Source organism: Dufourea novaeangliae, unplaced genomic scaffold, assembly GCF_001272555.1.
Source record: "Dufourea novaeangliae isolate 0120121106 unplaced genomic scaffold, ASM127255v1 scaffold493, whole genome shotgun sequence".
Classification (NCBI taxonomy): Eukaryota; Metazoa; Arthropoda; class Insecta; order Hymenoptera; family Halictidae; genus Dufourea; species Dufourea novaeangliae.
Window position 1 is genome coordinate 175,976 of NW_015374430.1, and position 22,735 is coordinate 198,710.

Consider the following 22,735-nt stretch of genomic DNA (forward strand, 5'->3'; position numbering starts at 1 on the left):
TTAAAATGTGTAACTGTATGGTTTCTAATTGTACAAAACTTGTAGGTGAAAAATTACGTGCTATTCAAATATTTTTTTTAAACATAGAATATTAGAGTATCGTAATTGTTATAATTATAATTTTTCTGTAATCCGTTTTGGTTTGTATTTTTTCCTGATACCATCATTATATCCTTCTCTATTTCTGGTAAGTTCAATGGCATAAAATTGTATTCTAGTTGTGAGTATACTGTTTTCTTCTGAGTAATCTCCTTCACAATCTGCCCTCAACAATGTACCAAAACTGTAATCTTCCACAAGCCCTTTGAACTGTTCACAAAATGGTCTCCACCTCACTTTTCCTTCTTCTGACTTTAACTCATCTTCATTTATCTTATCCACCTTAAGATCGGGAAAAATTTCTCTAAAGGTTTTATATATCTGTTCATCATGAGGAGTAAGCTTCAAAAGTTTAGGATCAACAGAGCACAAAATCTAAAACAGAACAGTGCACAATGTAATAAGACTTACTCTGTTTCTGATTAGTATATTTTTCAAATAAATTTATGTTTACATTAAAGTAAACTTCAGCATGCTCCATTGCTTTCATTGCCCACATAGCTTCCACAGAAGGCTGAAAAACACGTGAAAATATTTTAATTATTGGGATAAATTTAGTTGTTTTATATTGTTTAAGTGTAACTTACATCATTACTAAATTCCTCCGCGGGTCTGGTCAGTACACTAGAACCAGCTAGCAGTTGATCAGCAGTCTTAAAATTAACACAAATATCACTATAATTTTTATCAATAAAATAAAAAACATAAAGTGATATAGCTATTATTTACGTGAAAAAGTACGGGGTAGGTTAAGGACCGTTTCCGGACGCAAAAAACGTATGAAATTAGCACAAAGGTATTGTACTTACAACATCTCCGATGAACGCCATTTCTCTACCAACTAACACCAATTTGATATAAAAAAATTATCGAAAGTGTTTCAATGTGTTTATATGAATATTTTATGTTTATGATTGAGAATCGAACATGTAATATACATGTCACGCTAGCTCAAATATACACCACGTGCAGCGAAATGGAGCAAAGTGACACCGAGAAGGGAGCGGAACCAATCATTGTTCCGGTTTAACAGCTGCTACGATTTTGTACTATATCAATGATACTGTTACGATAATTTATTTCAAATAAGAAATAAATATATTTAGAGAAAATTTCCTTCAAAATGGTCAGCGCGAAAGATGAAGATATTCACAAAAGTGTGTTAAAATTAATAGACGACATTCATTATGGGTGAGAGTTAAAGTTCGTCTAACCTTGCATAAAACAAATTTTTATGTTAATTTGTGTTTCAGTGACATTAAAGGCACGTACAATATTGTGGTGGCAACTATATTGGTTTTAAAAGAAATTATAAATAACACAGAATGGACTACTGCCAAGTACAAACTGCATATTTCTTTTTAATGTCCATAAAGTTTTGCATAATCCTAAGTAGTGTTGAGTATCAATATTCTTCATGAAAATGAATTATAATCTTATTTAAATATTAATGCACTCCATTCACATACCCTTAGGTTTATGCAATTTCTTTAAGCAACTAATCTTTCTAATACATACTATGAATTATGTTAATTATATGTTTTTATCTTAAAAGAAATCTCATGAGTGTGATATCGCGTAATGGAAAATATTTAATGAAAGAAATTCCTCTTGAATTCTGTGTTGGAAATATGGTGCGGAGGATATTGAAAATAATTAGAGAGGAATATACTTCAGAATTACAAAATAAAACTGAAGAAACGGATCCCCAGGACTCGTTACATAAAATTCTTACTGCAGAGGGTGGTCAACAAATTGATTTTAATATCTCTGTGCCTTCCCTAAAATCAGCTCTTATAGAACACATAAATGAATTTGAGGTTGAATTAGAAACTTGGTTAGTTAAAATGATGCAATTTAAAGACAATGCATTCCTAATACATGTCATCTATACATGTGACTTCCTTTTTAGTGGTGAAAATATTAGATGTCAAGCTTCTGAACATATTCATTCTAATGAAATTATTATGACAATTGGCAAATCGAATTTAGTAGAAGAATTTTTTAAAAAGGCAGCTGCAACTAGAGCATTTGAAGTTATAATAGCTGAAGGAGGACCATCTTTAAATGTGAGGAAATTTTATATGTAAAATTTATAGATTAGTGTTTTTTATAAACTCAATTAAAAAAATCTGTGTTATTTATAGGGCCATGAAATGGCAGTCAACCTTGCCAAGGCAAAGATTAAAACTACTTTAATATCAGATGCAGCAATTTTTGCAATGATGTCACGTGTAAATAAAGTGATAATTGGTACACATACAGTCATGGCAAATGGGGGGTTGAGAGCAGTTTCAGGTTCACACACAGTTGCTCAAGCTGCAAAACATTACTCTGTTCCAGTAATGGTGTTGCTACCACTTTATAAACTTTCTCCACTTTATCTTTGTTCACATCAACAGGATGGATTTAATAAAACCGTTTCTCCATTACAAGGTGTAATCAATGGTGCCAATGCACCTTTATTGGAGAGAATCCATGTGTACAATCCAGTATTTGATTATGTACCACCAGAGTTGGTTACCTTATTTATATCAAATACGTAAGGCTCGTCAACTTAACAAATTTAATTTCTTATATCCTTTAATGCTGTGTATTAATGACGTGTTATTGTGTCTTTATTTCAGGGGTGGAAATGCACCATCATATATTTACAGATTACTTAGTGAATTGTACCATCCAGATGACTATGAATTATAAATATATTTATATTCGTGTATGTGTAGTCCAACCACACTTACATGATTAACAAACTATACTCTTTTTAAAAAAAATGTTTTCGTATAAAATGGGACAATGGAAATTATTAACCGAAAAGGAATTTTTTAAGTAACAGGAATATTTATTTCCATGATCAAATATGTACAAGTAGATATAAATTCATTTTACAAAAATGCTCTTTAATAATTTTGGATTTTAAATTTTGAGTGGCAATATTAAAAAACTTGCTTTTGCTATACATAAGGGTTCCAATTGCTACCATCTTCAGGTTGTCGAAAATCAGTTACTAGCAATATTACATCAAAGATCCACCACACTCCTGCTCCACCTAATGTTAATAATTTACCTACAGCGGGACCAGTTTGACCTAAACAAAACCTATCCATTCCAAGGAAACCTAACAGTATACTATACAGTAAAGTTGTAGCAAAATAATGGTCACTATATTTTATACAAGGAAGTCCTTCCCGAGAAAATGTTCTTTGTCCATAACATTCAATATCTGGTAACACTGTACAAGACACTTTCGTTTTCTCAACATCTTCATACCTGGAACCTCCAAACTAAACAAAAAACAGATAAGAATTGGTATTCTATATTATAAATAAGCTACTGTCTTTTGTGCAAATCTGGATTATTATGAATTATTTTAATGAAATTGAAAGTAACCAAAAATTTGTGTATTATATTGAGGGTTCCATTAGATCATAAAAGTCGTATTGAATATAAATAACTATGTAAAATACACAGTCTAGTCATATAAATAAGAAAAAAAATTATTTTATAGTATAGCATAGACATAACAGATATTTATAAGTACCTTCACACACCCAAATCCACTCTCTTCCTTAGCAGTTTTGTTACCCTTATGATCAATCGGTTCCTCGCATTCTATGAACTCCTTTGGTCTATAATAAGCCATTTTAAAGCATCATTTCAAGAAATAATTCTCAAACGTAATCAAGTACATGACAAGAAACATCAAACATGCAATGCGACTACTTACAAAAATTTACACAATACCAGTGGCCCTTCGGGCCTATATTCCTGCGACAAGTCTACGGTTTTGTTAATCGACGTAATACCCAGACAGATTCGCAAATCCCAGAAAAAACATACGAAAATTAGAACCAAATACTGTAATCTCATCTTGACAGGTTCGGCATTTTTAAACACACATTTGTCGGCGGAGTATATTAAAGCGCATCGATAAAGTGCATTTCTACCAACCTGTATGTATACCAGTGGCAAAATATGCTCGTATAAAAGCGTTGACTCATTGGATCCAGGACTCAGTCTTTCTACGGGAACGAGCCAATGCGGAGGTAGATAGAGTCGAAACGACCAATCACGAAACGCTTTCCCTCGTTCCGTGAAACAATTTCAGAGACGCGCAGTGATTTCGGAATCATTCGGTCGTCCGCTCCGAAAGAATTTTAGTTTTGTCAAGGATCGAGGACGTGGGACGTGGGTTCTGTACTTGGTGGAACTTGTGGAAGGTGCACGATAGTGGTTGTACGACTGTAAACAAACTGATTCCGTTTCGCGTATCCGTGGAATCTTTTGCTTGATAGAATTCGTTAGTTGAAAGTCGCTCTATATGTACGGAAATATGCGTGAGAGAGAAGAATTTTGCCGAAGTTTTCCACCGGGACAACCAGCCCAGCCGCCGACGACACGGGCTCCGGGGCTTGACGCTCTGCACAGTCTTTGTAAAGAGATCTACCCAGAGCAAAGTAATCCGCTCACTGTCACTGCTGTCGTTAAATACTGGTGAGAAATCTGTTATTTTATCCAACACCCACAAGCTATTCTTAATCATTCGAATGTTTAAAAACTGAAAGAAAGGTAGAACATACTTGACGTTTACTACACGGTACTCGGTACTGGAGGAACAATGTCTGTATTATTGTTTCGTTACAATGTGAATGTATATAAATTCGCAGTTTAGACCGAAAAATTATTGAATGTTTTCATTGTTATTGAAGGTATTTTAATGTCTGTAAATACAAAACAACTTACAGTCTAAATATTATTATTATTAACATCTGCAATAATTTATTAACGATATTGATGATCCATTTATTGTTCTTGTAGACGTATGTTAGAAAGGAACAGATTGTTCTATATCGTTCCAAATAAAAATTATAATGTTATTATGCTTATCGCGATTTGTTTAAAAACTTGCGTACATGCAAGTAATATAATTCGTTACTTAAATATTTATTATACTTAGACAAACGCTTTTTTTTTATATTTTCCATATGATATATGTTAAAATAAACATTATTAGCATGTTTTGTAATGGCGTTTACGATCATAATCATAATAAATCAATTTTCTGTTATTATTTCCGATAAAAAATAATAACTGTTTAGTATTTGTTGTTAATGCAAAAATCGAAGAAAATCTATTTTATTAGAGGGATGGTATGTCTGCTGTTTGAGTATAAAACTCTTGCACAGGAAGGGAAGGCGATTTATATTTAGTTACCCTTAGCCGCACGTACGTTTAACCGGATATAAAACTAAATAACTGGGATTTTCCGTGCACCTTTGCCTAGGTTGGGGGGTCCGGATCCTCTTGACTACATAAGCATGTACGAAAATCCTGGCTGCCCCGAATTAGGCGTACCACCACATTGGCATTACATTAGGTAAGTTTAATCTCCATTTTTAATAAATTAAATACCCTAATTTTTTCCCTTATCGCATTCTTTCGAAAAATATCGATCTATTTAACATTGTTGTAATTCCAGAAACCGTTAATTCAATATATTTCCTTAACCAATATTTGTCTTTCAACTTATAATTAATTTCGATCATTTATTTTTCTATTTCTTTCTTCCTATTGAAATTTTGGTTTGTTTCCGATTTAGAAGTTATTTCAACAGTTAATTGCACCGCCCTCTTTTATTGCACACGCGATTTTTGAATTGACACTCTGCCGCGCGCCATTCATTCAGGGAAGATGGGTCACATTCGTTTTTGTTCCCTTTTTTTTCTGACATAGAAAAGAGGGAAGAATGTGAGAGCCACAAAAAAACGGGAAGTCGGGTATTCGTCAGTGTCATCCTGTTGAGTAGCGGGAGTGTGCCTCTGTTTGATGTGGGCGCATGTTATTTTTCCGACACACCCTCGATGACACGTGTAGACCGTGCCCATTTCTGTCATTGGAAAATTTCATTTACTACACCGCCACAATGACACGAAAAGCGATACTTTAAATACATTAACATTACACTTTTTAATCTTTACCTTTGTACGAGCAACGATTAATTTTTAAAGTACTCTTCATTGTTTTTCGTCTTAAAATTTCTTATGAATTCGAGTTCACAACTTATATGGATACCGAAAGCAGCGATGGCTCATGCAGTTGAAAGACAAATGATATCCCATCTCAGGAATTCCTTATTAAAGTTTAGGCGCCGAATGACGAATGGTCTGTCGCGAAAGGGTGTTCCTCTTGTTTTTTTCTTGATGCATGACCCTTCCTTCTTCAGTTTGCAGCAGCTGTTCCAATAGTTCCCTTTTTCTCTATATATAGCAAGCATAGGGTACAGGAAGATAAAGTCGTTTAAAATGCGGCGCGTCGGAAATAGATGCGCAGGACTTCCCCTTTTCCGTCTGTCCTATCTAAATATGTTCCACCATTGACTGAAATCTAGTCTATTTTTTTCGGATTAAGTCTAGAGTTATATTTGTCCTGATAGATCCCTGGTAATTCCATGGCCATTAATAGTTGCACAGGCTGTTCCCTTTAATTCCTCTTCTTTCTCAAAGTATTGTACAATAGCAAAATGTCTATGTTAAAGTTTGGGACTGTCGGATCTGCATGGAGATGGAAGAATACATCCAAAAAGTGGTCCAGGCCGTCCAAGTGGATTTGGATTTGAACTAACCTTCAGATTAGTCAGAGAAAGAAATGAAATGACTCCTCCTACTTGGCCAGCAAATGTGATGCAGCAATTAGCAAAATATGTTTTTAATTCTGGGAATATGTTGATGCCCGGTGATCACGTATCATGGCATGCTCCTCTTGATAATGGCAATGGCCGGATCACTCAAATTCTAATGGGCAGGGATCCACAATTACCAACATCTATATATACACCTCATGGTGATGTAAGTTAGCTATTTTATTTAATGTTAGTTTTATGTTTTTAATTCTCTGCAAAGTTGTAATAATTATAGTTTTAACCAAAACCATTTGTTAATTGTCTGTACATTATGTTTTATGATTGATGCGTAATGTTACAGGTTTCATTTGTTCAAATTATAGGAGTTACGTCTGAAGAATTACAGGCTGCTCAACATTGGAATGGTTTAGGTCTTGTGAGTTTGCTAAAGACTAGCCATACATGTGGATCATGGTTGGTAACAGATATGAGAAGGACACGTTCTATTATGGAGGATGAACCCTCCATAGCAGAGAAAATACAGAGTGGGATAGAAAAGGAAGGCTCTAACTTAAGCGGAGTATCCGCAAAGTGTTGGCAAGTATCCTAAATTAATTTTTGGGGAAATTAGTATAATACACAGCAATATATCAGTAATGTGGTAATTTGCAGGTGGGTTCAAGTGAATTATGACAGAAGCACAGAAAGGTATAGGGAGAAAAGAAATGAATCAGACGAGGATGATGAAGAAGTGGAAGAGGATATAAAACCAATCATAAAGTCAGAAAGACTATCTCCTTGCGAACTGGATTCAAGTTTATCTCATGATAGCTTTGTTAGAGTCTTACCAGGGCTTCATTTAACTTTCAACCTTGAAGCAGGATCTCTGTTACCATTAGCAATAAAGTACATGTCCTTACAATATGTTGTTATTAATCCGGAATATCATGCTCCCCGAATATTAAAAATGTAATTAATTTTGCAGGGGTCGTGTTATGCACGGGAGGCATTTTACGTTCAAATCTATATTGTCTAATACAGCGGTCACAATAGTAGCACCAACAGTTACTGGGACTCTAGTTTCTAGAGAAAAGCCATATGTAGTTCAAGGACCATGGTTACAAGTCTTGCTTCCAGAGGATTTATCGGAAAGAATGGCTCAGGAGTTTCAAATATTAAATTCGCCAAATGAAGTAAAAAATATTGGAAATTGTTTTATGAAAAGGATTATTTTGTCTAGGATCGATGATTTAATGTCAATGTATTTTACAGGTTCAATTGCCAAAGACGTTCTCTTGGCCCGAACACAAACTGGTTATTACTGTTGTCAATGATTGAGAACACATAAAAAAAAACTATATATGTTTTAATACGTTTGACCAAGGCAAGTTAGCATAATCAGTTAACGTAAGGGAAGTATTACGTAATTTTATGAGTTTCGAACAATTTATTTATAACTGCATCACGCAGATACGGTCATCGTGGAAACGATCGATCTATAAGACTACGCATATCAAAATGTAAAAGAGGAGGCAAATTATATTTATATATATTTACCGGAACAAAAAATATATTTTATGTTTTGCCAAGTGAAGTTTTTAGCACCACTCTTTTACAGGTTGATACCTGTTAACGATTTATATTTAATTCTGTAAATAATAGAGAACAAGTTAAAACGTGTAATTGTATTTGATATACGAGTTTACACATTGTTACAGCTAATGAACATGTTTTGTAAATAGAGACGACAAATTCTGGCATTATTTTCGTCAGAGCCTTATACCAATTTTTATATGAAGAATTGTAGTGAAATAAAATATAAGGTGTAATATTTATAAGCAAATTATATAGTTTATTTTTCAGAGATTTATTACAAATCATATGCATGATCATACTCCGAGGAATCTCCCTTCTGTATCTGCGGAGTTTTAAGGTATTGTATTTCTAGTATTAAGCGGCTATATTCAAATTATTCTGATCCTTTTTTTTTCTTTTCTTACCTGTTATTGTATTTCATCCACCTCATTTCTCTTCCGCGGGATCTATTCGGAATCGTTTATCATTTCGTCGACTGGCTCGTCTCCCTACCTTTCTTTTCGTGGGACAGGCGCACTCTTCTAGTTTTTCAATCGCTAACTTGTTGCTGTTTGTATTCGCCGCATGTGGTTGACAAAAGAAACGGAATAGGCTCGTTCGAGTGTTCTGAAGGGCAGGTATGACATGAAGGTATATAACGTGCGAATACATAGCGTACCTGTTACTGTTAAAAGTATCGCGGTCGAGATCGGACGGTTACTCTGCACAGAAGACTATTCGTTAGTGTCCGCTTACTTATGGCATCAGATATTTAATTAACTCGTATGTAGTGTTGTTTAAAGTTATTTTAAAGTGAAGTGCTGGTGAAGAATAGAAAGGAAGAAAGATGGTGTCAGAATTTGAGAGATGTGCTTCTATACAATCAAGTAGGTTTATATTAATAATATAATTATATTAACAATATATATATATATATTTATTAATAATAATTATATTAATAATACGTCAAAGTGCGGGCGATACAAAAGAAAATTAATTTATATAACATTTGCGTGTTGAGAATTGATCGAGCATAGACGGCTATTAGTATTATCGTGATAAAAATGGTCATCGATTATCACTGAGATTATTTAATACATGTATAGTTAATAGTGAAATTAAATATTGCTTCACTGTTATACTAAAATCAATAATTGATTTGTATACACATTTGGAAGACGTTTAGTATTTTTATTTCATTAAAACATTGGTGTTTGTTGAAATTTTTAAAAATAACTTATTACTTTTTTTAACGGTCAAAGATAATTGTAGTTTTAGTTAGGCCCCATATAGTTATAAAGTGAAGCTTATACTAGTACTTTATCACATCTTTACAAAGACATTTAAAATGCCAAAACTCGATGGAATAGTTTGCGTTATAAAAAAAGGAGGAAATTATTAGAAGTACTAATGAGTAATTCACTATCTTTTCCAAAACTCAGTATTTATTGGCTGGACAATTTTTTTTACTAATATACACTATAGCCCAATAGGCGATAGTCAAGCTAATTGCAAACACACGATCCCTTAACGATACACGCCATTGTTCTTCAACATCTTGCACCATTTTTATCTAGCACAAAGGCGGGAAGGCATTCCATTCAAACTATACTATCATTACTATCAGCTAATTAAAAAAATCGTGGATTACTCATTAGGGCACCCAGCATGTATGTACAGACTAAAATCCTACTCGACTGATTAAGTTCTTGACTATTCGGAAGAAACCGATCCAAAGTAAAGTAACGATACAGGCAGAAGCGAAATCCTCGACCTCTTCGCAGGTTATGCTTCTGACGACGTTCACGAATCCTCGGAACACGTTCGCGAACGTTTGCATAGCCTCGATCCAGAGGTCCCGCAGGAAGCAGACTGCCTGGAAAATCAGGTTCAACACCGCCAGTGTCAGTTCGATTAACCTCGCCAGGAAATCGAACAAGATGTCCATTAACTTGACGAGGGTTTCCCAAAACCAGCAGACCAATCGCGAGAAGAATTCGACGTATTGCTGCGTGGCGTACGTCACGCGGCTGTTCATGATCGATGATTTTTCCGTGATCCTTGCGCCATTCGCATATATTTTTCTCTACGGATTGGACCCACCCCCCTCTTTTCGTGCGATTCACATTGAAACTGCGGGCGAATTTCACGGTCGACAACACGTTCGAACGGCCGTTCAACATAATATTGCGAGAAAGGGGTTCGGATAAATTCACGACACTTTGTTCTTGTGTTTTCTCCTTCTCTTTTCGCAACGCTGATTCGAAGTAGCCTTCAGCCGTTTGAACCTCTTGCGACACAGACGTGTCGAGAAACTGTACGGTCGCGTGGGAAAATTGTTTAGTCTGCGGAACCGCGAAGATGATCTCTGGATTGTGATCTTTGGATTCCCTTTTTTTTTTTCGTTTTTCGTGCTCTCTACAGGGCGACTCTGGGAACTGGGTCGAGCCTGTAGCATCGTTCTACGTGCGGATAGAGGAAACGGTCGAGTGGTTTAATGAGGGTCGTCTTTAATATAATTATTTTTTCGAGTGCGACCGGTTCTGCACGTGTCTTCTCGTTCTGTTTTTAATGGGATCAGTTTTCTTTCGGGCCGATTCTTCCACTTGGAACGTGTTAAATCAGTTGATTCTAATCAAAGGAAAATTATTTCACTTCGAACTTTATTCAAAAGAGAGAATTAAAGTTAGTTGCTCAACTATTGTATTACAGTACAAAATACAATGCTTAGGGAACTAAGATTATTTCTAGTAATATCATGAATTAGATTCTTTGAGTGGCGCTATCCTGATGAAAGTTATGTAATTTCGTTGAAAATTATTTGACAATTTATTAAAAAATATTGCCTTAAGATTGAGAAAATTTATTATGAAAATCTGATTTTTTTGTTTACACTTACGAATACATAAGGATTTGCATAAACAATTTTAGATAGTTATAACTTAAAATTTCATTTATTTAATATGTTATACAGTCTGCTGTCATTTCATAAGATATATATATCTTACTGTTTTAAAGCAATAACTATCCCAGATAGCACATGACGCCTTGGAGACGCCTATTTTACGGTTATTTTAGGCCTAAGGCGCCTTTAAGCCGTCTTAAAGGCGTTATGTGCTATCTGGGTATAATATAATATATAATATATCATATTGTTCATGTTGATTGAATTATGTTAATGATTAAGTTTTATGGCCTATAAGTACTCGTACTCGTTATGGCAGTTCTTTCGTCGTTTCTATTTGCAAACTATCGAACAGTATCAAATAGTGAGTCTGTTCTGAATACTTGTTGATTATGAAGTATATCTGATTTGAGTGTATGTACAAAATGTGTTTCGAAATTAATATAAACACAAACATTCCAGTCATACTTTTCGCTAGGCAACAAATAAAATCGATAAACATTTATTAACAATATTCTCAGAGATATTTGCACAGTAACTGACTAATAATGAACGTTCTTGTTATACTAAAATTTCGATCGAACAACATATAAAAGAGTTAGTTGACCTATGTATAAATAATAATCTCAAAAAACTTAGAAAATAACTTAAATCCAATTTCTTTTTTCATTGACAGTAGTTTGATTAAAAATTGCACGTTTAAATTGCACGTTTACACTGAAATCAGATGTACTCTATTGTTGGACTTAATATTGTGTTAATTACTCTAATTGTAAATCAATATCGTTCTCTCATAGTTGATATTAATATCATTATTTTATCGATGATATTACTTCCTTATCGTCTTTGGTCCACAGCTAATTGGTCGTATTATAGTTTTAAGTCCGAAGTGGTCCATTATGCGTATTCTCATAAAGGCTTTTTCTTTTCTATATACAATAATTCCCTATGATTGTAATCGACATTTGATATGTGGTATATATCCCCATCAGGCTAACTCGATGAAAAGAGACAGAATCAAAAGTACGAACGAAGCTGCTTGTCGCGTGGATCCGTTGCAAGCATCCGCGTCGTTGCAGGATTGAACGCAACCACGTACGTACCTATAAATTATAAGATAAAAATCAAAATACGATCATAATCGTGTCATAAACTACTTAACAAATTTCGCAATCTGACATTGAAATTTATCTAATTTCCGTATTTCTCTGTTCTATCTTCTTAACCAAAACTTTGCCAATGTGGTCATTTTTAATATTCTGAAAATAACTGTTTGTTTTCGAGATTAATTTATTATGAAATAATCGAAGTATTATTCCATTTAACAGATAGAAAGCAACTTGTGTTACGTGTTTAGCATTCATTATACTCTTTACTTATTTACTACACACTATATTCATATTTAGTTGGACTAGTTCAGTACTTTTATCAGCGAAATAATTGTCTCTTCGAATAGACATTTCTTTTATTCTGTTTTTAGGTACGGCATCGAATAATATTTATACGAGCGCCCCAGTCTTTTTACGTTTTATTGTCAGCTCCTTCCGCTTTTCGTTCTTGTATTGTGGTTATTCAATTTCAGATTGCCCAACTTCCGTCGCGTTTTACTATCGCCTATAAGAAAGTAAGCAAAACTCGTTTCCCGTTTAAACTCACTTGTCGTCGAAGTAGAACCCTCCGCAATGCGACATTCTTATAATTTCCGAGTCGGTCGTCAAAGTTCCGCTGTCCAACGCGCAGCTTCTCACCGTCAAAGAGATTCCAGACTCGTCTAGTCGGTTACAAATAGTTCTTTTTTTCATCTCGTCAATTGAACGATACGTAAACTATTCGAATCTCCAAACAATTAATTTCTTTCAATTTCCATGCATGGTGTATTGAGCCAAGGCAAATGTTTGTGTAGGATAATTAAATCATACAGGATAAGAATTAACAATTTTTGAAGTATAGTGTCTCGATTTCTTCAAAGAATAGCAACCATTCCACAATCTCTTAGTCCGATAAAATTTTAAATAGGAGTAGTATATTCACGTTTAGAGGGTGAAAACTATCCCAATATGGAGGGTGAACCTATTTCATTACACATCTTGGAAACTAAGAATGATAAAAAAAAAGGTTGAAATTAGAGGCTGGACTGAACGTTACAGTAATATTCGTGTTTATGAAATTTATCAATTACCAAAAGTTTCGATGGCTGATTAAATTTTTTGAGACAATTGTGAAAAAATCAAATTACTAATTGGAATGATCGATTAAAATATTGTACAACCACAAACGGGAAAGAAGTAGCCACCTAATTATTTTGAGCAGTTTACCACCCTTTTGTCGCCTAAGGTCTTCGACACGGAGGCGTATTGTGCCGCGAACCATAGTGTATTCAGTGAACACGTAGCGCCAAAAGGGGGTTAAGGGGCACTCGCAAATCACAAAAGGAGGAAGTTTTACCGTATATTCCCGCTATTTTGATGCACGCGGTCGCAGGGAAGAGACCATCGCGGCCTTTGCGACCTCCCAGGCATGGCGACTCCAAGAAAGCCAGGCTTCCGTTATTGTGGAAAGGGTCGTCGCAGGGCTTATTGTCTCCGTCGATCGACACGCACTTGAAACAGTCAATGGCCCAGCCTGGTGCGACAGAATCAGAGCAAACGTCGAGAAATTATTCAAGTGCAATGGTCGTAGTAGATAGTCGACTCAAGGTTAGACAGTTCGTATTTGAAACGAGGCTAGGAAACCGAGAACGATATATGATTATTGGAATGAGAATACCAAACAGGTTGCATGGAAATAAATTTCAAAATGATCTACAGGCAACCCCCATGTAACATGGAATTCCTATGACACGCTTAGAGAATTGGGGAAACCTCCGAATAACACGGTCGAAGAATTGTGAAGAAATAGTTTTGCTAGTTTTTGGAACCTAATTTTTTGTATACACATACATATTAATTATTATAGTAGTCTAGTATAACACAAAATTCACATAACACGGTAATTTTTAAAAATTGAACGACAGTGTTACACGAAGGTTATCTGTACTCACATATTCCACGAACAATTCATTATTCCATAGTAAATGCAAAACGGGAAATAGAAATTCTTTCGTTAGAAAACACATGAATATAAATCCGTGGTACTAAAAGAGAATTTCTAGTGGCGCTGAAAGATAATTTCGATTCTATTACAGAGAGCAAATAATAAGTAATACTATTACTCGGATAACATTAACTAAGGTAGCAGAATAGGACAAATAATAAGGAAGATTAAATTTTTTTTGAATAAGTATACCAATAATATCTACCCCTGTGCTGACTCTGCACAGTGTATAAAATTAGATTCGAGTATTATTCGAATAAAATTACATTGAACTAGTTATCCAAACAGTATATCAACTTATCCGTTCAGAAACTGACTTAATTGATTTCCCTTTCATTACAAATACTTGCTTTAGTCTAACGATCTACACCCGAATTTCATCTTGGACGGTCAACTTCAACAAGACTCTGTCCTCATGTATTATTACATGCCCAAGTTCAGTTCATAAGCCACATTACATTATTCCTTATCCCATTACACTACTATCCGCGGTGCACTGACCTTGCGACACGACGAGTATCACGATCAGCCCGAAACAGACGATCCAGGTGAACCCGGCGTCCATCTTTCCCCGGTTCCGCGGAACGGTTCAGCCCAGGCCAGCAGCAAGCGCGATCCTCCCAATTGTCGTCAGCTACGGAACCCAAAGTCCTCCGTGTCGAGTATCGCCAGCGGGCTCATGTCAGACGGGAAAGACCGATCCCAACCGAAACGACGATCAACGTCTCCGTGGACGTGGATCGGACTAAATCGTCTGTAGTCACCGACAAATCCATACGGAGGCAAGGAACACGGTTTTCTCGGCGACGCTGCCTCGACGCTGTCGTATCCACTACGACGCAGTGTTTTGCCGAACGGTTACCAAGGCGATGATGATAACGAGCCGCGTCGGATTCGGAGGACCGTCTTTCACGGGGTTTCAAGGGCTGATCGATGATCTCCCCTGGAATCGACTGGGGTGAAAAGGAAACCGTAAAATAATTCGTGGTTGGAACTTTTCCGGTTTGCCTCCCTCGGGTCTGATCCACCCAGGAACACCCTGGGCTAGGACAGTCCGCAATTGCGTGATGCCATTCCGCGTGGTACAGTAAAATGCGACCGAGGAACACGCGAATTGTGGGCGCAGTTGCGAACCCGTAGGTTGCGTATAGCTACGTGGACATTTGGATGGGATAAGGGACGCGTGTGTGTGTGTGTAGGGGTGTTTGTGCGAAAGTTATGGTGCTGTACGAGGGGAACGGAACTTTTATTAGGGTGTTCTCTTGCGTGTTCACGTTGATCGAGCGTTGCTGGAGACGACTCGACGATCGTTTTGGTATGTACTTTATTGATGGGGGAAGAAGTATGGCGACTTTTCTTGAGATCTGTTGAGTAGTGTTTTTGATAGATGGAAACTGGTAAATGTATTTTTGTTATTGAAGAACACACACAGACGTACTTTCGGTACCTCCATACTTCTTTCTGTTTGTATTGTAGATTAGGTTACTAGCTACAATGCGTTAACGTTCATTAATGATAAAACCATATTTGTTCTGGAACTGTGATATTAAATAGCTCTATTGTTAATTGGCATATGAGTCTGTAGAAAGTCATTATATTTGTTCTATCGAGGTGCGGGAGTATAGAATGTGTATAGTCAAGCACGGATCTTTGCAAGCAAGGAACATAGAGGTTTTGTAAATTCTTTCTTTTTATTTAGAGCTTCTTCTGCTTGTTTATACGTTTACTGTAAATTTGTTCGTAACGATTCGTTTCTCGATCTGTCCGACTAACTCCTCCTTTAGCTATCATCTTCACTGGGTCAGAGTACATTATGTATAGACAGTCGCAGAGTCATAAATTAGTGACGGTGTCAAGTCTACAGAAGATTCTAACTGTTTGGTTCAATAAGGTAAAATTAAATTATTACCTTCTTAAAATACGTGAAACTGTCTACGGGAGAATATTACATTTGACACGATATCTTGTGACGAACATGTAGTTCGATCGTAGGTAAATGTATTAAGTATATGTATCTGAAGGTTAACTTCGTTTTTGTATCGACAAAGGCTTATGTTGTTGCTTCTTAAGACGGGTCAATGACTTGTAGTTTACGAACGTGGAACTGTTTAGAATTATTCTCGGTCATCGTTATACGTCAATCATTACTTCCATTTAGTGGATGGATTTAATATATTTATTATCGGTATATTTTCAATACGAAACTGGATCAACAGTGACCCAATGTCGACTAGTCGAGGATTAACATTTAAAAAGAATTGTCGAAAAACTTAAGCTGATCAGGTACTGTTATTCATGCTGTTCAAAAAAGCGTATATATTATGAAATTGACTTCTTATTAGAACCAATTATGTAAACATACTTCTATAACCATGCTGATAAGTAGCCTGCGGATTTTATTGCAAAACACAATAAATCAGTAATCTTATATATAGATTCTAGATAAAAACTCCAATGCAGTTGACACAAACCTCATTTTCTTTATTATCTAGTCAACTCGTTAATTTTATTATTAATTTTTGTAAATTAGTCCAGAAATATATCAACTTACATTAACATCCGCAGTGTACTTATCTAGAATTAACTAATTTTTTCTTTAATTCTAAACTTATCCAATCTCCCAACTGTTAAAACAAACTCTCCTTTGATACTGGTCTGTTCTCAAAGAGTCTACGAAAATAAAAATTAGCACACAGTCCGCGATCCACTAACGAGTCAATCGTGCAAACTACGAAATCGTAACGAAAATCCCATAATGATTCGTGAAGGTTACCTTTATTTTATTCTTAGCAACGTACTGCCGGCGAACGACAGAAGCCCGTGGACAGGGTCGACAGCGTATTAATCGTCTCCGCGTCTCGCGAGATAACGCGATCCCATTCAAAATCCCGCGGGTCGCGCACGCGCAGGTGGTCGCGGGCCAATCACCTCGTCGCCTCGAAGCGGCCGTCCGTCTCTGTCCGTAGCGACACTGCGGGTACACGATGTGATAGTATTTTTCGAAAAATGTGTCGGTCTTTCGCGCACTCATGCGTCCGGTTTTTCACGTGAGCCCGCCGCGATCCATCGAGCGCTTTATCCCGTGGCTGCCATCGCCGTCGGCGTGATAATAATGGGCCAGTCGTCGAGCAACACCGGGCACAGCGGTGAGTGTCGATATTTTTTACAACCGTACCCGTGATTGTGTGGTGTTGTCGGCCGACTCGACGTTTTTTCGAGTCGCACTGCACGCTTGACATGTGTCAACTGCGAGGGCTCTTGACTTTGCTGCCAGCTCCTGCGCAAGTTTCGTTGACTTTTTTCGTGGCATTGCGTCGTCTGCGGCGAGAACGTTTTCGACCCGTCTGTGTTTTCCGCAGAGATAAACGGTGGCACGGTTCTGTCGCGGTCACCTTGCGTTTCGAGTCAGCCTCGCCAATTTGAGGTTATGTCGTCTGATGCATCGAGCGTATCGCCACAGGGATACGCGCGGTATCGTTTCCCAGTGGATCCGTTCGTCGTGTCCCGTCCACGTACTACCCCGTTCCTCGTCGACCCGCTCGACGGTTCTTTTCGATATTTTCGTACGTCTTTCCTCTGTCTGTCATTGATCCCCGATTTTCCTGCCGCAGTGGTCGAATCTGCGCAAAACGATCGTTATCGCCGGAACGATGCTTTTTTCCTACTTTGTTTTCCGACCGGAGTCGATCAGCCTGGCCAGTTTTTACGTGTTATTTATCGTAGCTCGGAAATGTTCGAATCTTGGGCATCCACGCGCATATACAAATCGTTGCATACGCGCCATGTGATTTGTATTCGGCCTCCAGGCCGTTGCAATTACTGTTTGTGTTGATTTGTACAGATAAAGTTTTACGTAATTCCCATAGATATCGCGCAGCGCGAATCAGCAGTGTTTATGTTTGTTAGTTGCTCGACGATTTCGATAATGTCTATGTATGTTGATTGCTCTTTTCGATGGACCTTTGGTATTGATTATAGTCATCATGTAAGTGTAATGAAAGTTATTGTGATCGGTGTAGTTCTTCATTGCTTTATTGTTGTTTTGTTTGAAGGTAATAAGAATTAAGGACTTCTGTTAAAGACGGTTGTTTTATTGTCATTTTGATAGCGTTGGTAGTCAATTATTGGATATTAAGTCTCTTGGCTGTTAATTTCTAAGAAAGGATTATGATTTTCTATCTTACCGACACGTGTTTGAACGAACCATTGTACGCGAGCGACATCTGGTCACCCATAAGCACGTGTGATTTATCTTGTCGGTAAAAATGGCATCAACTGATTTTGTAATGTGATAAAAAAAGCATAATAAATATGTAAAAATATTGCAGATTTTAATGAAATAATTCAAGATTTTAGTAAGAGAATGATCTGGTAGAACAATAGGATTATAAAAATATGAAGTTTTTTTTATATTAATTCACTTCTTTCAGTGATTGTTTACAACTTTACACCCTCCCGGTTGAAAAAGATATAAGAAATGAGTAAACATTTCACAGTATTTTTAATCAATACCTAAATTCGATAATTATATTACTAAACTCTGTTTTGCCTGTCAGGAAAAGATACGGGGAAACAGATTGTTCAAACAAGCCTACCTCTCCAAACAAAGTATCTTTTTTGAAACGAAAAGTAGCAAAGTTTCGCACCTCTACTCAATTATCTTAGTATGTGTAACGAAAGAAACAAATAAAAGGGAACATATGGCGATCGATTAAGGTGTAAGGTGTTACCTGGGAAATAATAAATAAATAATGCACGCGCTCAAAATAAGATTTCTCGTTTCTGATCGTCAAATACATTTACCATGAAACTGAGATTTCCCATTTCGAATCGTCACACATTTAGGTACTACAAAAACGATATTTTTCTCTGTCGCCGATATGTTAAAAGATTCTTCAATACCGTAATTCCTCATTTTTGTAATTCCCATTGAATTCGTTGATCATTTCGGAACAGTAACGAAGCAGCTCGTATAAAAAGTGGCACGGGGCCATCTTTCTTCGCAAAAACGAACAGCCCCCGATAAGCGATAATTAATTGCGAAGGTGTACGATGTATCCCGGCCGCAATTCGTGAACAAGACGTTTCCCTTCCGTACAAATATTTTGCCAGCTGCATCTCTCTCCACCAGCTCGTCCTCCACGAGGAGGAGGAACACCTTTCGATTTCGTTTCGTACTCCGAGCCGGGCTTGCAAGATGGCCCGTTGCTGTAGAAGCCCGCGCGCAGGTACCACGCGCGTATACCTTGGGCATGGGCCACAGATGTTATTCGCAGAGCCTCAAAACCGTTTCCCCTTCTATTATCTAATCGACGTCACGCGAACAAACCCAGAGAACGATTTCCTTCAATTTGACGAACGATCTTGGGTGTTTTGTGGTATCGCTCTATTACTATTATTATTCTCATTATTGGGCCAGTGAACGTGAAACTGTTATTTTGAGCCGAGACAATACATGCCGCCGATTGTGGCGATTTTACTGTAGAAAAAAGAATCACTGGTTTGTGTACATATGTTTTTCGATGATTAATTAAGTAATTTGTACAGTGGCGCTGGGTAGAAAGTTTAACGCTGTAATCACTGTGTTAACGTAGTAAAGTCACTGTCAGAGGATCCAAAATTCTGTTCCATTTAATTTTTAAATATTACTATCTGAAATTGTGAATTTGCATAAATTTCCGCAGTCTAATCTATGAGCGTTCAAATCAACGTGTAAATATTTATATTGTTAATAACAAGTACCTAAACAACCGTACCTAAATTACCGTCATGTTTCTCGACCGATCGAAATAGATATGCGTTTATCATTGGTAGTTCTAGTGTTAAATAAATGTAGGGAGGACGAAGAAACGGCGGGAAATTTGAAAAAGACTCTGTCGTCCGGTTTACGAAATCGATATTGCGTTCCCCGCGACATGTACGACTAATTACCAGCGGAAACGGTGACCGGGGTCAAAGGTAAGACTTCCGGGGAAAGGGGAGGAAAGCTCGTAGACGTCGCAGCGGCTGTGTGGTTCAGGGCAGCGACCCAGTTCTCATATGTATTTATACCAGAAGATGCTATGCCGGCTGCGTGTGGCCATTTTCGAGGGTGGAGAAGGACGGGGATAGAGACGGGAGAAGGAGAGAACGAGAGAGACGCCGGGGAAAGAGAGCCGTCTCGTGCGTCACGAGACGCGCCACGGGGGCTAATGAATCTGAAAATTTAATTCCGACTTGCGGGAAAACCGATGTACCCGGTGACAAATGAAGCATTCGCGGAGATCAGGATTGTCGTTACTGGGTGTACTGGTTTGATCGATTTCCGTCATCCATGTCATCCAGGATTTGCGAGAGGGATTTACAACAAAATACAAAATGTTGGTGTTAGACAATGTTGCCACTTTGGAGGTATTCCCACCAGAGTTAGGGTATTTTTCTATCAACAGGGGCAGACATTTTTTAAGGGGAAATCTGGGGATTTTATTTAAAAAAAAAGTCGAAATCAACTTTTTTTATATTTAAGAAAATTTACTATTTTAGAAAAAAATTTAGCATGTTCAGTACCTATCTATTGGAAAACTAAAAAACTACGACCGAATTTTCATTAGTTTGGTTGTACTCTAATTGGCAGTTATTATAGAAGGGGTAAATGCTTTTTTACAATTATTTCAGAACACTGAAGTGAGCCTTGACTTTGGTGCGTGCACTTGCAGTCATATAAGGGGTGTCTTGGAATATTAGCACAACTAAACAGCAATCTTTAATTCAGACTGGTTCGTTTCGTATACTATTTTTTATACTACACTTTTTATTTATTTTGGCACATAGGCCATACCGTATTATTATTTATACAGTACTAATCTATTGTTCGATTTGTTCCACTCATTGTAACATACTTAATAGGTACAGTATGTTGTAAGAAAATACTTTAAGAAACTATAGAGTGAAAATGTTGTTTATTCTAGCTTTCGTTCACGAGATCAATTCCTCGCGAAAACTCGAGTGCAGTGATCAGCATAAATTTTCCGTATTTTCGCGAACCGGGAAGATTTGTCAGTAGAGAAAGTTCGAGCGCTCTTGCAGCTAAATTAAATGCGGACAGAAGTTTCGGAAACTCGGTTATTAACTGCTAGGGGGAAGTTTTACAGCTGGCCACGGGACCAGCGAGTTGACGAAACTAAGAGAAAAGTTCGGTCGAGATTTATGATTGATGGAGTACGCCTCCTTGTTGTTTTACTTTGCTTGTGGAATATTTAACACGTTCAGGGTCGCTGATAATTTTCAAGTTTACGGTACTTAACATTTCATTGATTGGTCGAGGAGACGAATTTTCATATTTTTAAAAAGAACAAAAACATCCATGCAGATATATTACGATTAGGAAAATAATAACTGCTTTTGATATTCCATTCGTCAATGTGTTAGTAAATTTTATAAAGATAATAAGAAACCTTTTTATGTTCGAAAGATTAATTTAGAATATTTGTCTTAATAATGTACTGTTGATATGTACTTTAGCAAGGTTAAGAAATGAATATTGTTAACGTTGTTTAATTATTAATATATTTTGTTTTCTTTTTTGTCTAATAAACTCATCATTATTATTCATCTGAAACTGAGAATCACAAACATTGGAAAATGGTCAGACTTTTATCTTGATCTCCCGAAACACGATCATCTAATCGTCACGATCGATGGTAAAAGTCCATCGATCTTTCCTCGAACCATGTCTAACTCAAATTTCTCAACCGTTCCACACGACTTATCCGCTTTTCGTTCGTTTTTCACTTGCGGTTACGTCGTTTTCATCGATCTCTACCTGCCCGTGTCCTTCGTCCCATCTGAACAAAGGACGACAGTCAGGTTGAACGAAGTTCCTCCCCTCGGATTTGCGCCATCGGCTCTCCCAGCGAAATTTCTATTTTTTCGAATGTCAGACGGTACGTAACCAGGTCGGTTTAAATCGCAACCCAAGTTTCGCCGATTTTCCTTCAGGTACCAATCCTACAATGGACGCTTTAAAGTGGCAATCTTTAAATGTCCCGTCATTGTGCGCGTCCACGTTGAAGTTCGAACACGTATTGTGGGATCAGCTGTGTACGAGCTGGCGTGGGAGGATCGGTCGACTGATTGTGAGATTTATAGATCGTCTTTCTCTCGAGAAAATCCCCCCCTGTCAGATCCAAGGGAAGGTTGTCGTGAATCTGGAAACCTACTGTATTGCATGGAAAATGTGGCTCCAAATCGAGAACAAGGATAAAAAAAACCACCCTCTATTTCACTATTCCCGCAACGCAGTGCAATGATCCTCGAACACAAGGGTGGCAAATGGTTCCTAACGAAGAGGCTGCACGGAATCGATAAAAATCGTGGTGGGTAACGGATCGAACGGAATCGGGAACGCGCGTCTAGAGGGTTGTGGGGGCAGGTACGGGGGGGGAGGTAAAGAATCTCGGAAGCTG

The 22,735-nt window shown here is 37.1% G+C and overlaps 6 protein-coding genes across 7 annotated transcripts in view; 3 read left to right on the top strand and 3 right to left on the bottom strand.

Moving 5' to 3' along the window:
• Window positions 1-48: 48 nt before the first annotated feature.
• Window positions 49-985, bottom strand: LOC107193079 (protein PBDC1). The gene is made up of 4 exons (XM_015582461.1): window positions 909-985; window positions 687-752; window positions 554-613; window positions 49-474 (listed from the first exon to the last, which is right to left on the bottom strand). The coding sequence occupies exons 1-4, from the start codon at window positions 927-929 to the stop codon at window positions 115-117; spliced, it is 507 nt and encodes a 168-aa protein (XP_015437947.1). The 5' UTR covers window positions 930-985; the 3' UTR covers window positions 49-114.
• A 215-nt stretch (window positions 986-1,200) lies between these two features.
• LOC107193078 (translation initiation factor eIF-2B subunit beta) lies at window positions 1,201-2,886 on the top strand. 2 transcript variants are annotated; one of them, XM_015582460.1, is made up of 6 exons: window positions 1,201-1,256; window positions 1,353-1,439; window positions 1,655-1,936; window positions 2,012-2,168; window positions 2,247-2,641; window positions 2,727-2,886. In XM_015582460.1, the coding sequence occupies exons 3-6, from the start codon at window positions 1,662-1,664 to the stop codon at window positions 2,797-2,799; spliced, it is 900 nt and encodes a 299-aa protein (XP_015437946.1). In that variant the 5' UTR covers window positions 1,201-1,256; window positions 1,353-1,439; window positions 1,655-1,661; the 3' UTR covers window positions 2,800-2,886. The 2 variants fall into 2 exon arrangements, with proteins under 2 accessions (XP_015437946.1, XP_015437945.1); XM_015582459.1 differs by having other exon boundaries at window positions 1,211-1,290.
• A 46-nt stretch (window positions 2,887-2,932) lies between these two features.
• On the bottom strand, window positions 2,933-4,002 carry LOC107193100 (TM2 domain-containing protein CG11103). Its single transcript, XM_015582488.1, has 3 exons — window positions 3,827-4,002; window positions 3,641-3,728; window positions 2,933-3,383 (listed from the first exon to the last, which is right to left on the bottom strand). Exons 1-3 carry the CDS (start codon window positions 3,967-3,969, stop codon window positions 3,054-3,056), a joined length of 561 nt encoding a protein of 186 aa, XP_015437974.1. The 5' UTR covers window positions 3,970-4,002; the 3' UTR covers window positions 2,933-3,053.
• A 273-nt stretch (window positions 4,003-4,275) lies between these two features.
• On the top strand, window positions 4,276-8,379 carry LOC107193093 (suppressor of fused homolog). Its single transcript, XM_015582480.1, has 7 exons — window positions 4,276-4,593; window positions 5,384-5,476; window positions 6,635-6,944; window positions 7,080-7,315; window positions 7,391-7,624; window positions 7,704-7,911; window positions 7,991-8,379. The coding sequence occupies exons 1-7, from the start codon at window positions 4,421-4,423 to the stop codon at window positions 8,054-8,056; spliced, it is 1,320 nt and encodes a 439-aa protein (XP_015437966.1). The 5' UTR covers window positions 4,276-4,420; the 3' UTR covers window positions 8,057-8,379.
• A 3,807-nt stretch (window positions 8,380-12,186) lies between these two features.
• LOC107193054 lies at window positions 12,187-14,856 on the bottom strand. The gene is made up of 4 exons (XM_015582436.1): window positions 14,793-14,856; window positions 13,644-13,820; window positions 12,855-12,969; window positions 12,187-12,301 (listed from the first exon to the last, which is right to left on the bottom strand). The coding sequence occupies exons 1-4, from the start codon at window positions 14,854-14,856 to the stop codon at window positions 12,187-12,189; spliced, it is 471 nt and encodes a 156-aa protein (XP_015437922.1).
• Window positions 14,857-17,115: 2,259 nt separating this feature from the next.
• Window positions 17,116-22,735, top strand: part of LOC107193074 (protein neuralized) — a 77,362-nt gene continuing 71,742 nt past the window's right edge. Inside the window, exon 1 of the mRNA XM_015582454.1 lies at window positions 17,116-17,437. Within this exon, the coding sequence (XP_015437940.1) occupies window positions 17,404-17,437 (34 nt within the window). The 5' untranslated portion in view covers window positions 17,116-17,403. The remainder of the gene's footprint in view (window positions 17,438-22,735) is intronic.

Excerpts from the sequence above, each read along its gene's own strand:
- LOC107193079 (XM_015582461.1), bottom strand. The coding sequence starts at position 929 with ATGGCGTTCATCGGAGATGTT. Across the intron at positions 614-686 it reads CGGAGGAATTTAGTAATGAT|CCTTCTGTGGAAGCTATGTG; the intron begins GTAAGTTACACT and ends CGTGTTTTTCAG. Across the intron at positions 475-553 it reads ATGCTGAAGTTTACTTTAAT|ATTTTGTGCTCTGTTGATCC; the intron begins GTAAACATAAAT and ends GTTCTGTTTTAG.
- LOC107193078 (XM_015582459.1), top strand. The coding sequence starts at position 1,223 with ATGGTCAGCGCGAAAGATGAAGATATTCACAAAAGTGTGTTAAAATTA. Across the intron at positions 1,291-1,352 it reads ATAGACGACATTCATTATGG|TGACATTAAAGGCACGTACA; the intron begins GTGAGAGTTAAA and ends TTTGTGTTTCAG. Across the intron at positions 2,169-2,246 it reads AAGGAGGACCATCTTTAAAT|GGCCATGAAATGGCAGTCAA; the intron begins GTGAGGAAATTT and ends TGTTATTTATAG.
- LOC107193100 (XM_015582488.1), bottom strand. The coding sequence starts at position 3,969 with ATGAGATTACAGTATTTGGTTCTAATTTTCGTATGTTTTTTCTGGGAT. Across the intron at positions 3,729-3,826 it reads CTGGTATTGTGTAAATTTTT|ACCAAAGGAGTTCATAGAAT; the intron begins GTAAGTAGTCGC and ends GGCTTATTATAG. Across the intron at positions 3,384-3,640 it reads GTGGATTTGGGTGTGTGAAG|TTTGGAGGTTCCAGGTATGA; the intron begins GTACTTATAAAT and ends TTTTTTGTTTAG.
- LOC107193093 (XM_015582480.1), top strand. The coding sequence starts at position 4,421 with ATGTACGGAAATATGCGTGAGAGAGAAGAATTTTGCCGAAGTTTTCCA. Across the intron at positions 7,316-7,390 it reads GGAGTATCCGCAAAGTGTTG|GTGGGTTCAAGTGAATTATG; the intron begins GCAAGTATCCTA and ends GGTAATTTGCAG. Across the intron at positions 7,625-7,703 it reads CTGTTACCATTAGCAATAAA|GGGTCGTGTTATGCACGGGA; the intron begins GTACATGTCCTT and ends TTAATTTTGCAG.
- LOC107193054 (XM_015582436.1), bottom strand. The coding sequence starts at position 14,856 with ATGGACGCCGGGTTCACCTGGATCGTCTGTTTCGGGCTGATCGTGATA. Across the intron at positions 13,821-14,792 it reads GATACTCGTCGTGTCGCAAG|GCTGGGCCATTGACTGTTTC; the intron begins GTCAGTGCACCG and ends CTGTCGCACCAG. Across the intron at positions 12,302-12,854 it reads GGGTTCTACTTCGACGACAA|GTACGTACGTGGTTGCGTTC; the intron begins GTGAGTTTAAAC and ends TATAATTTATAG.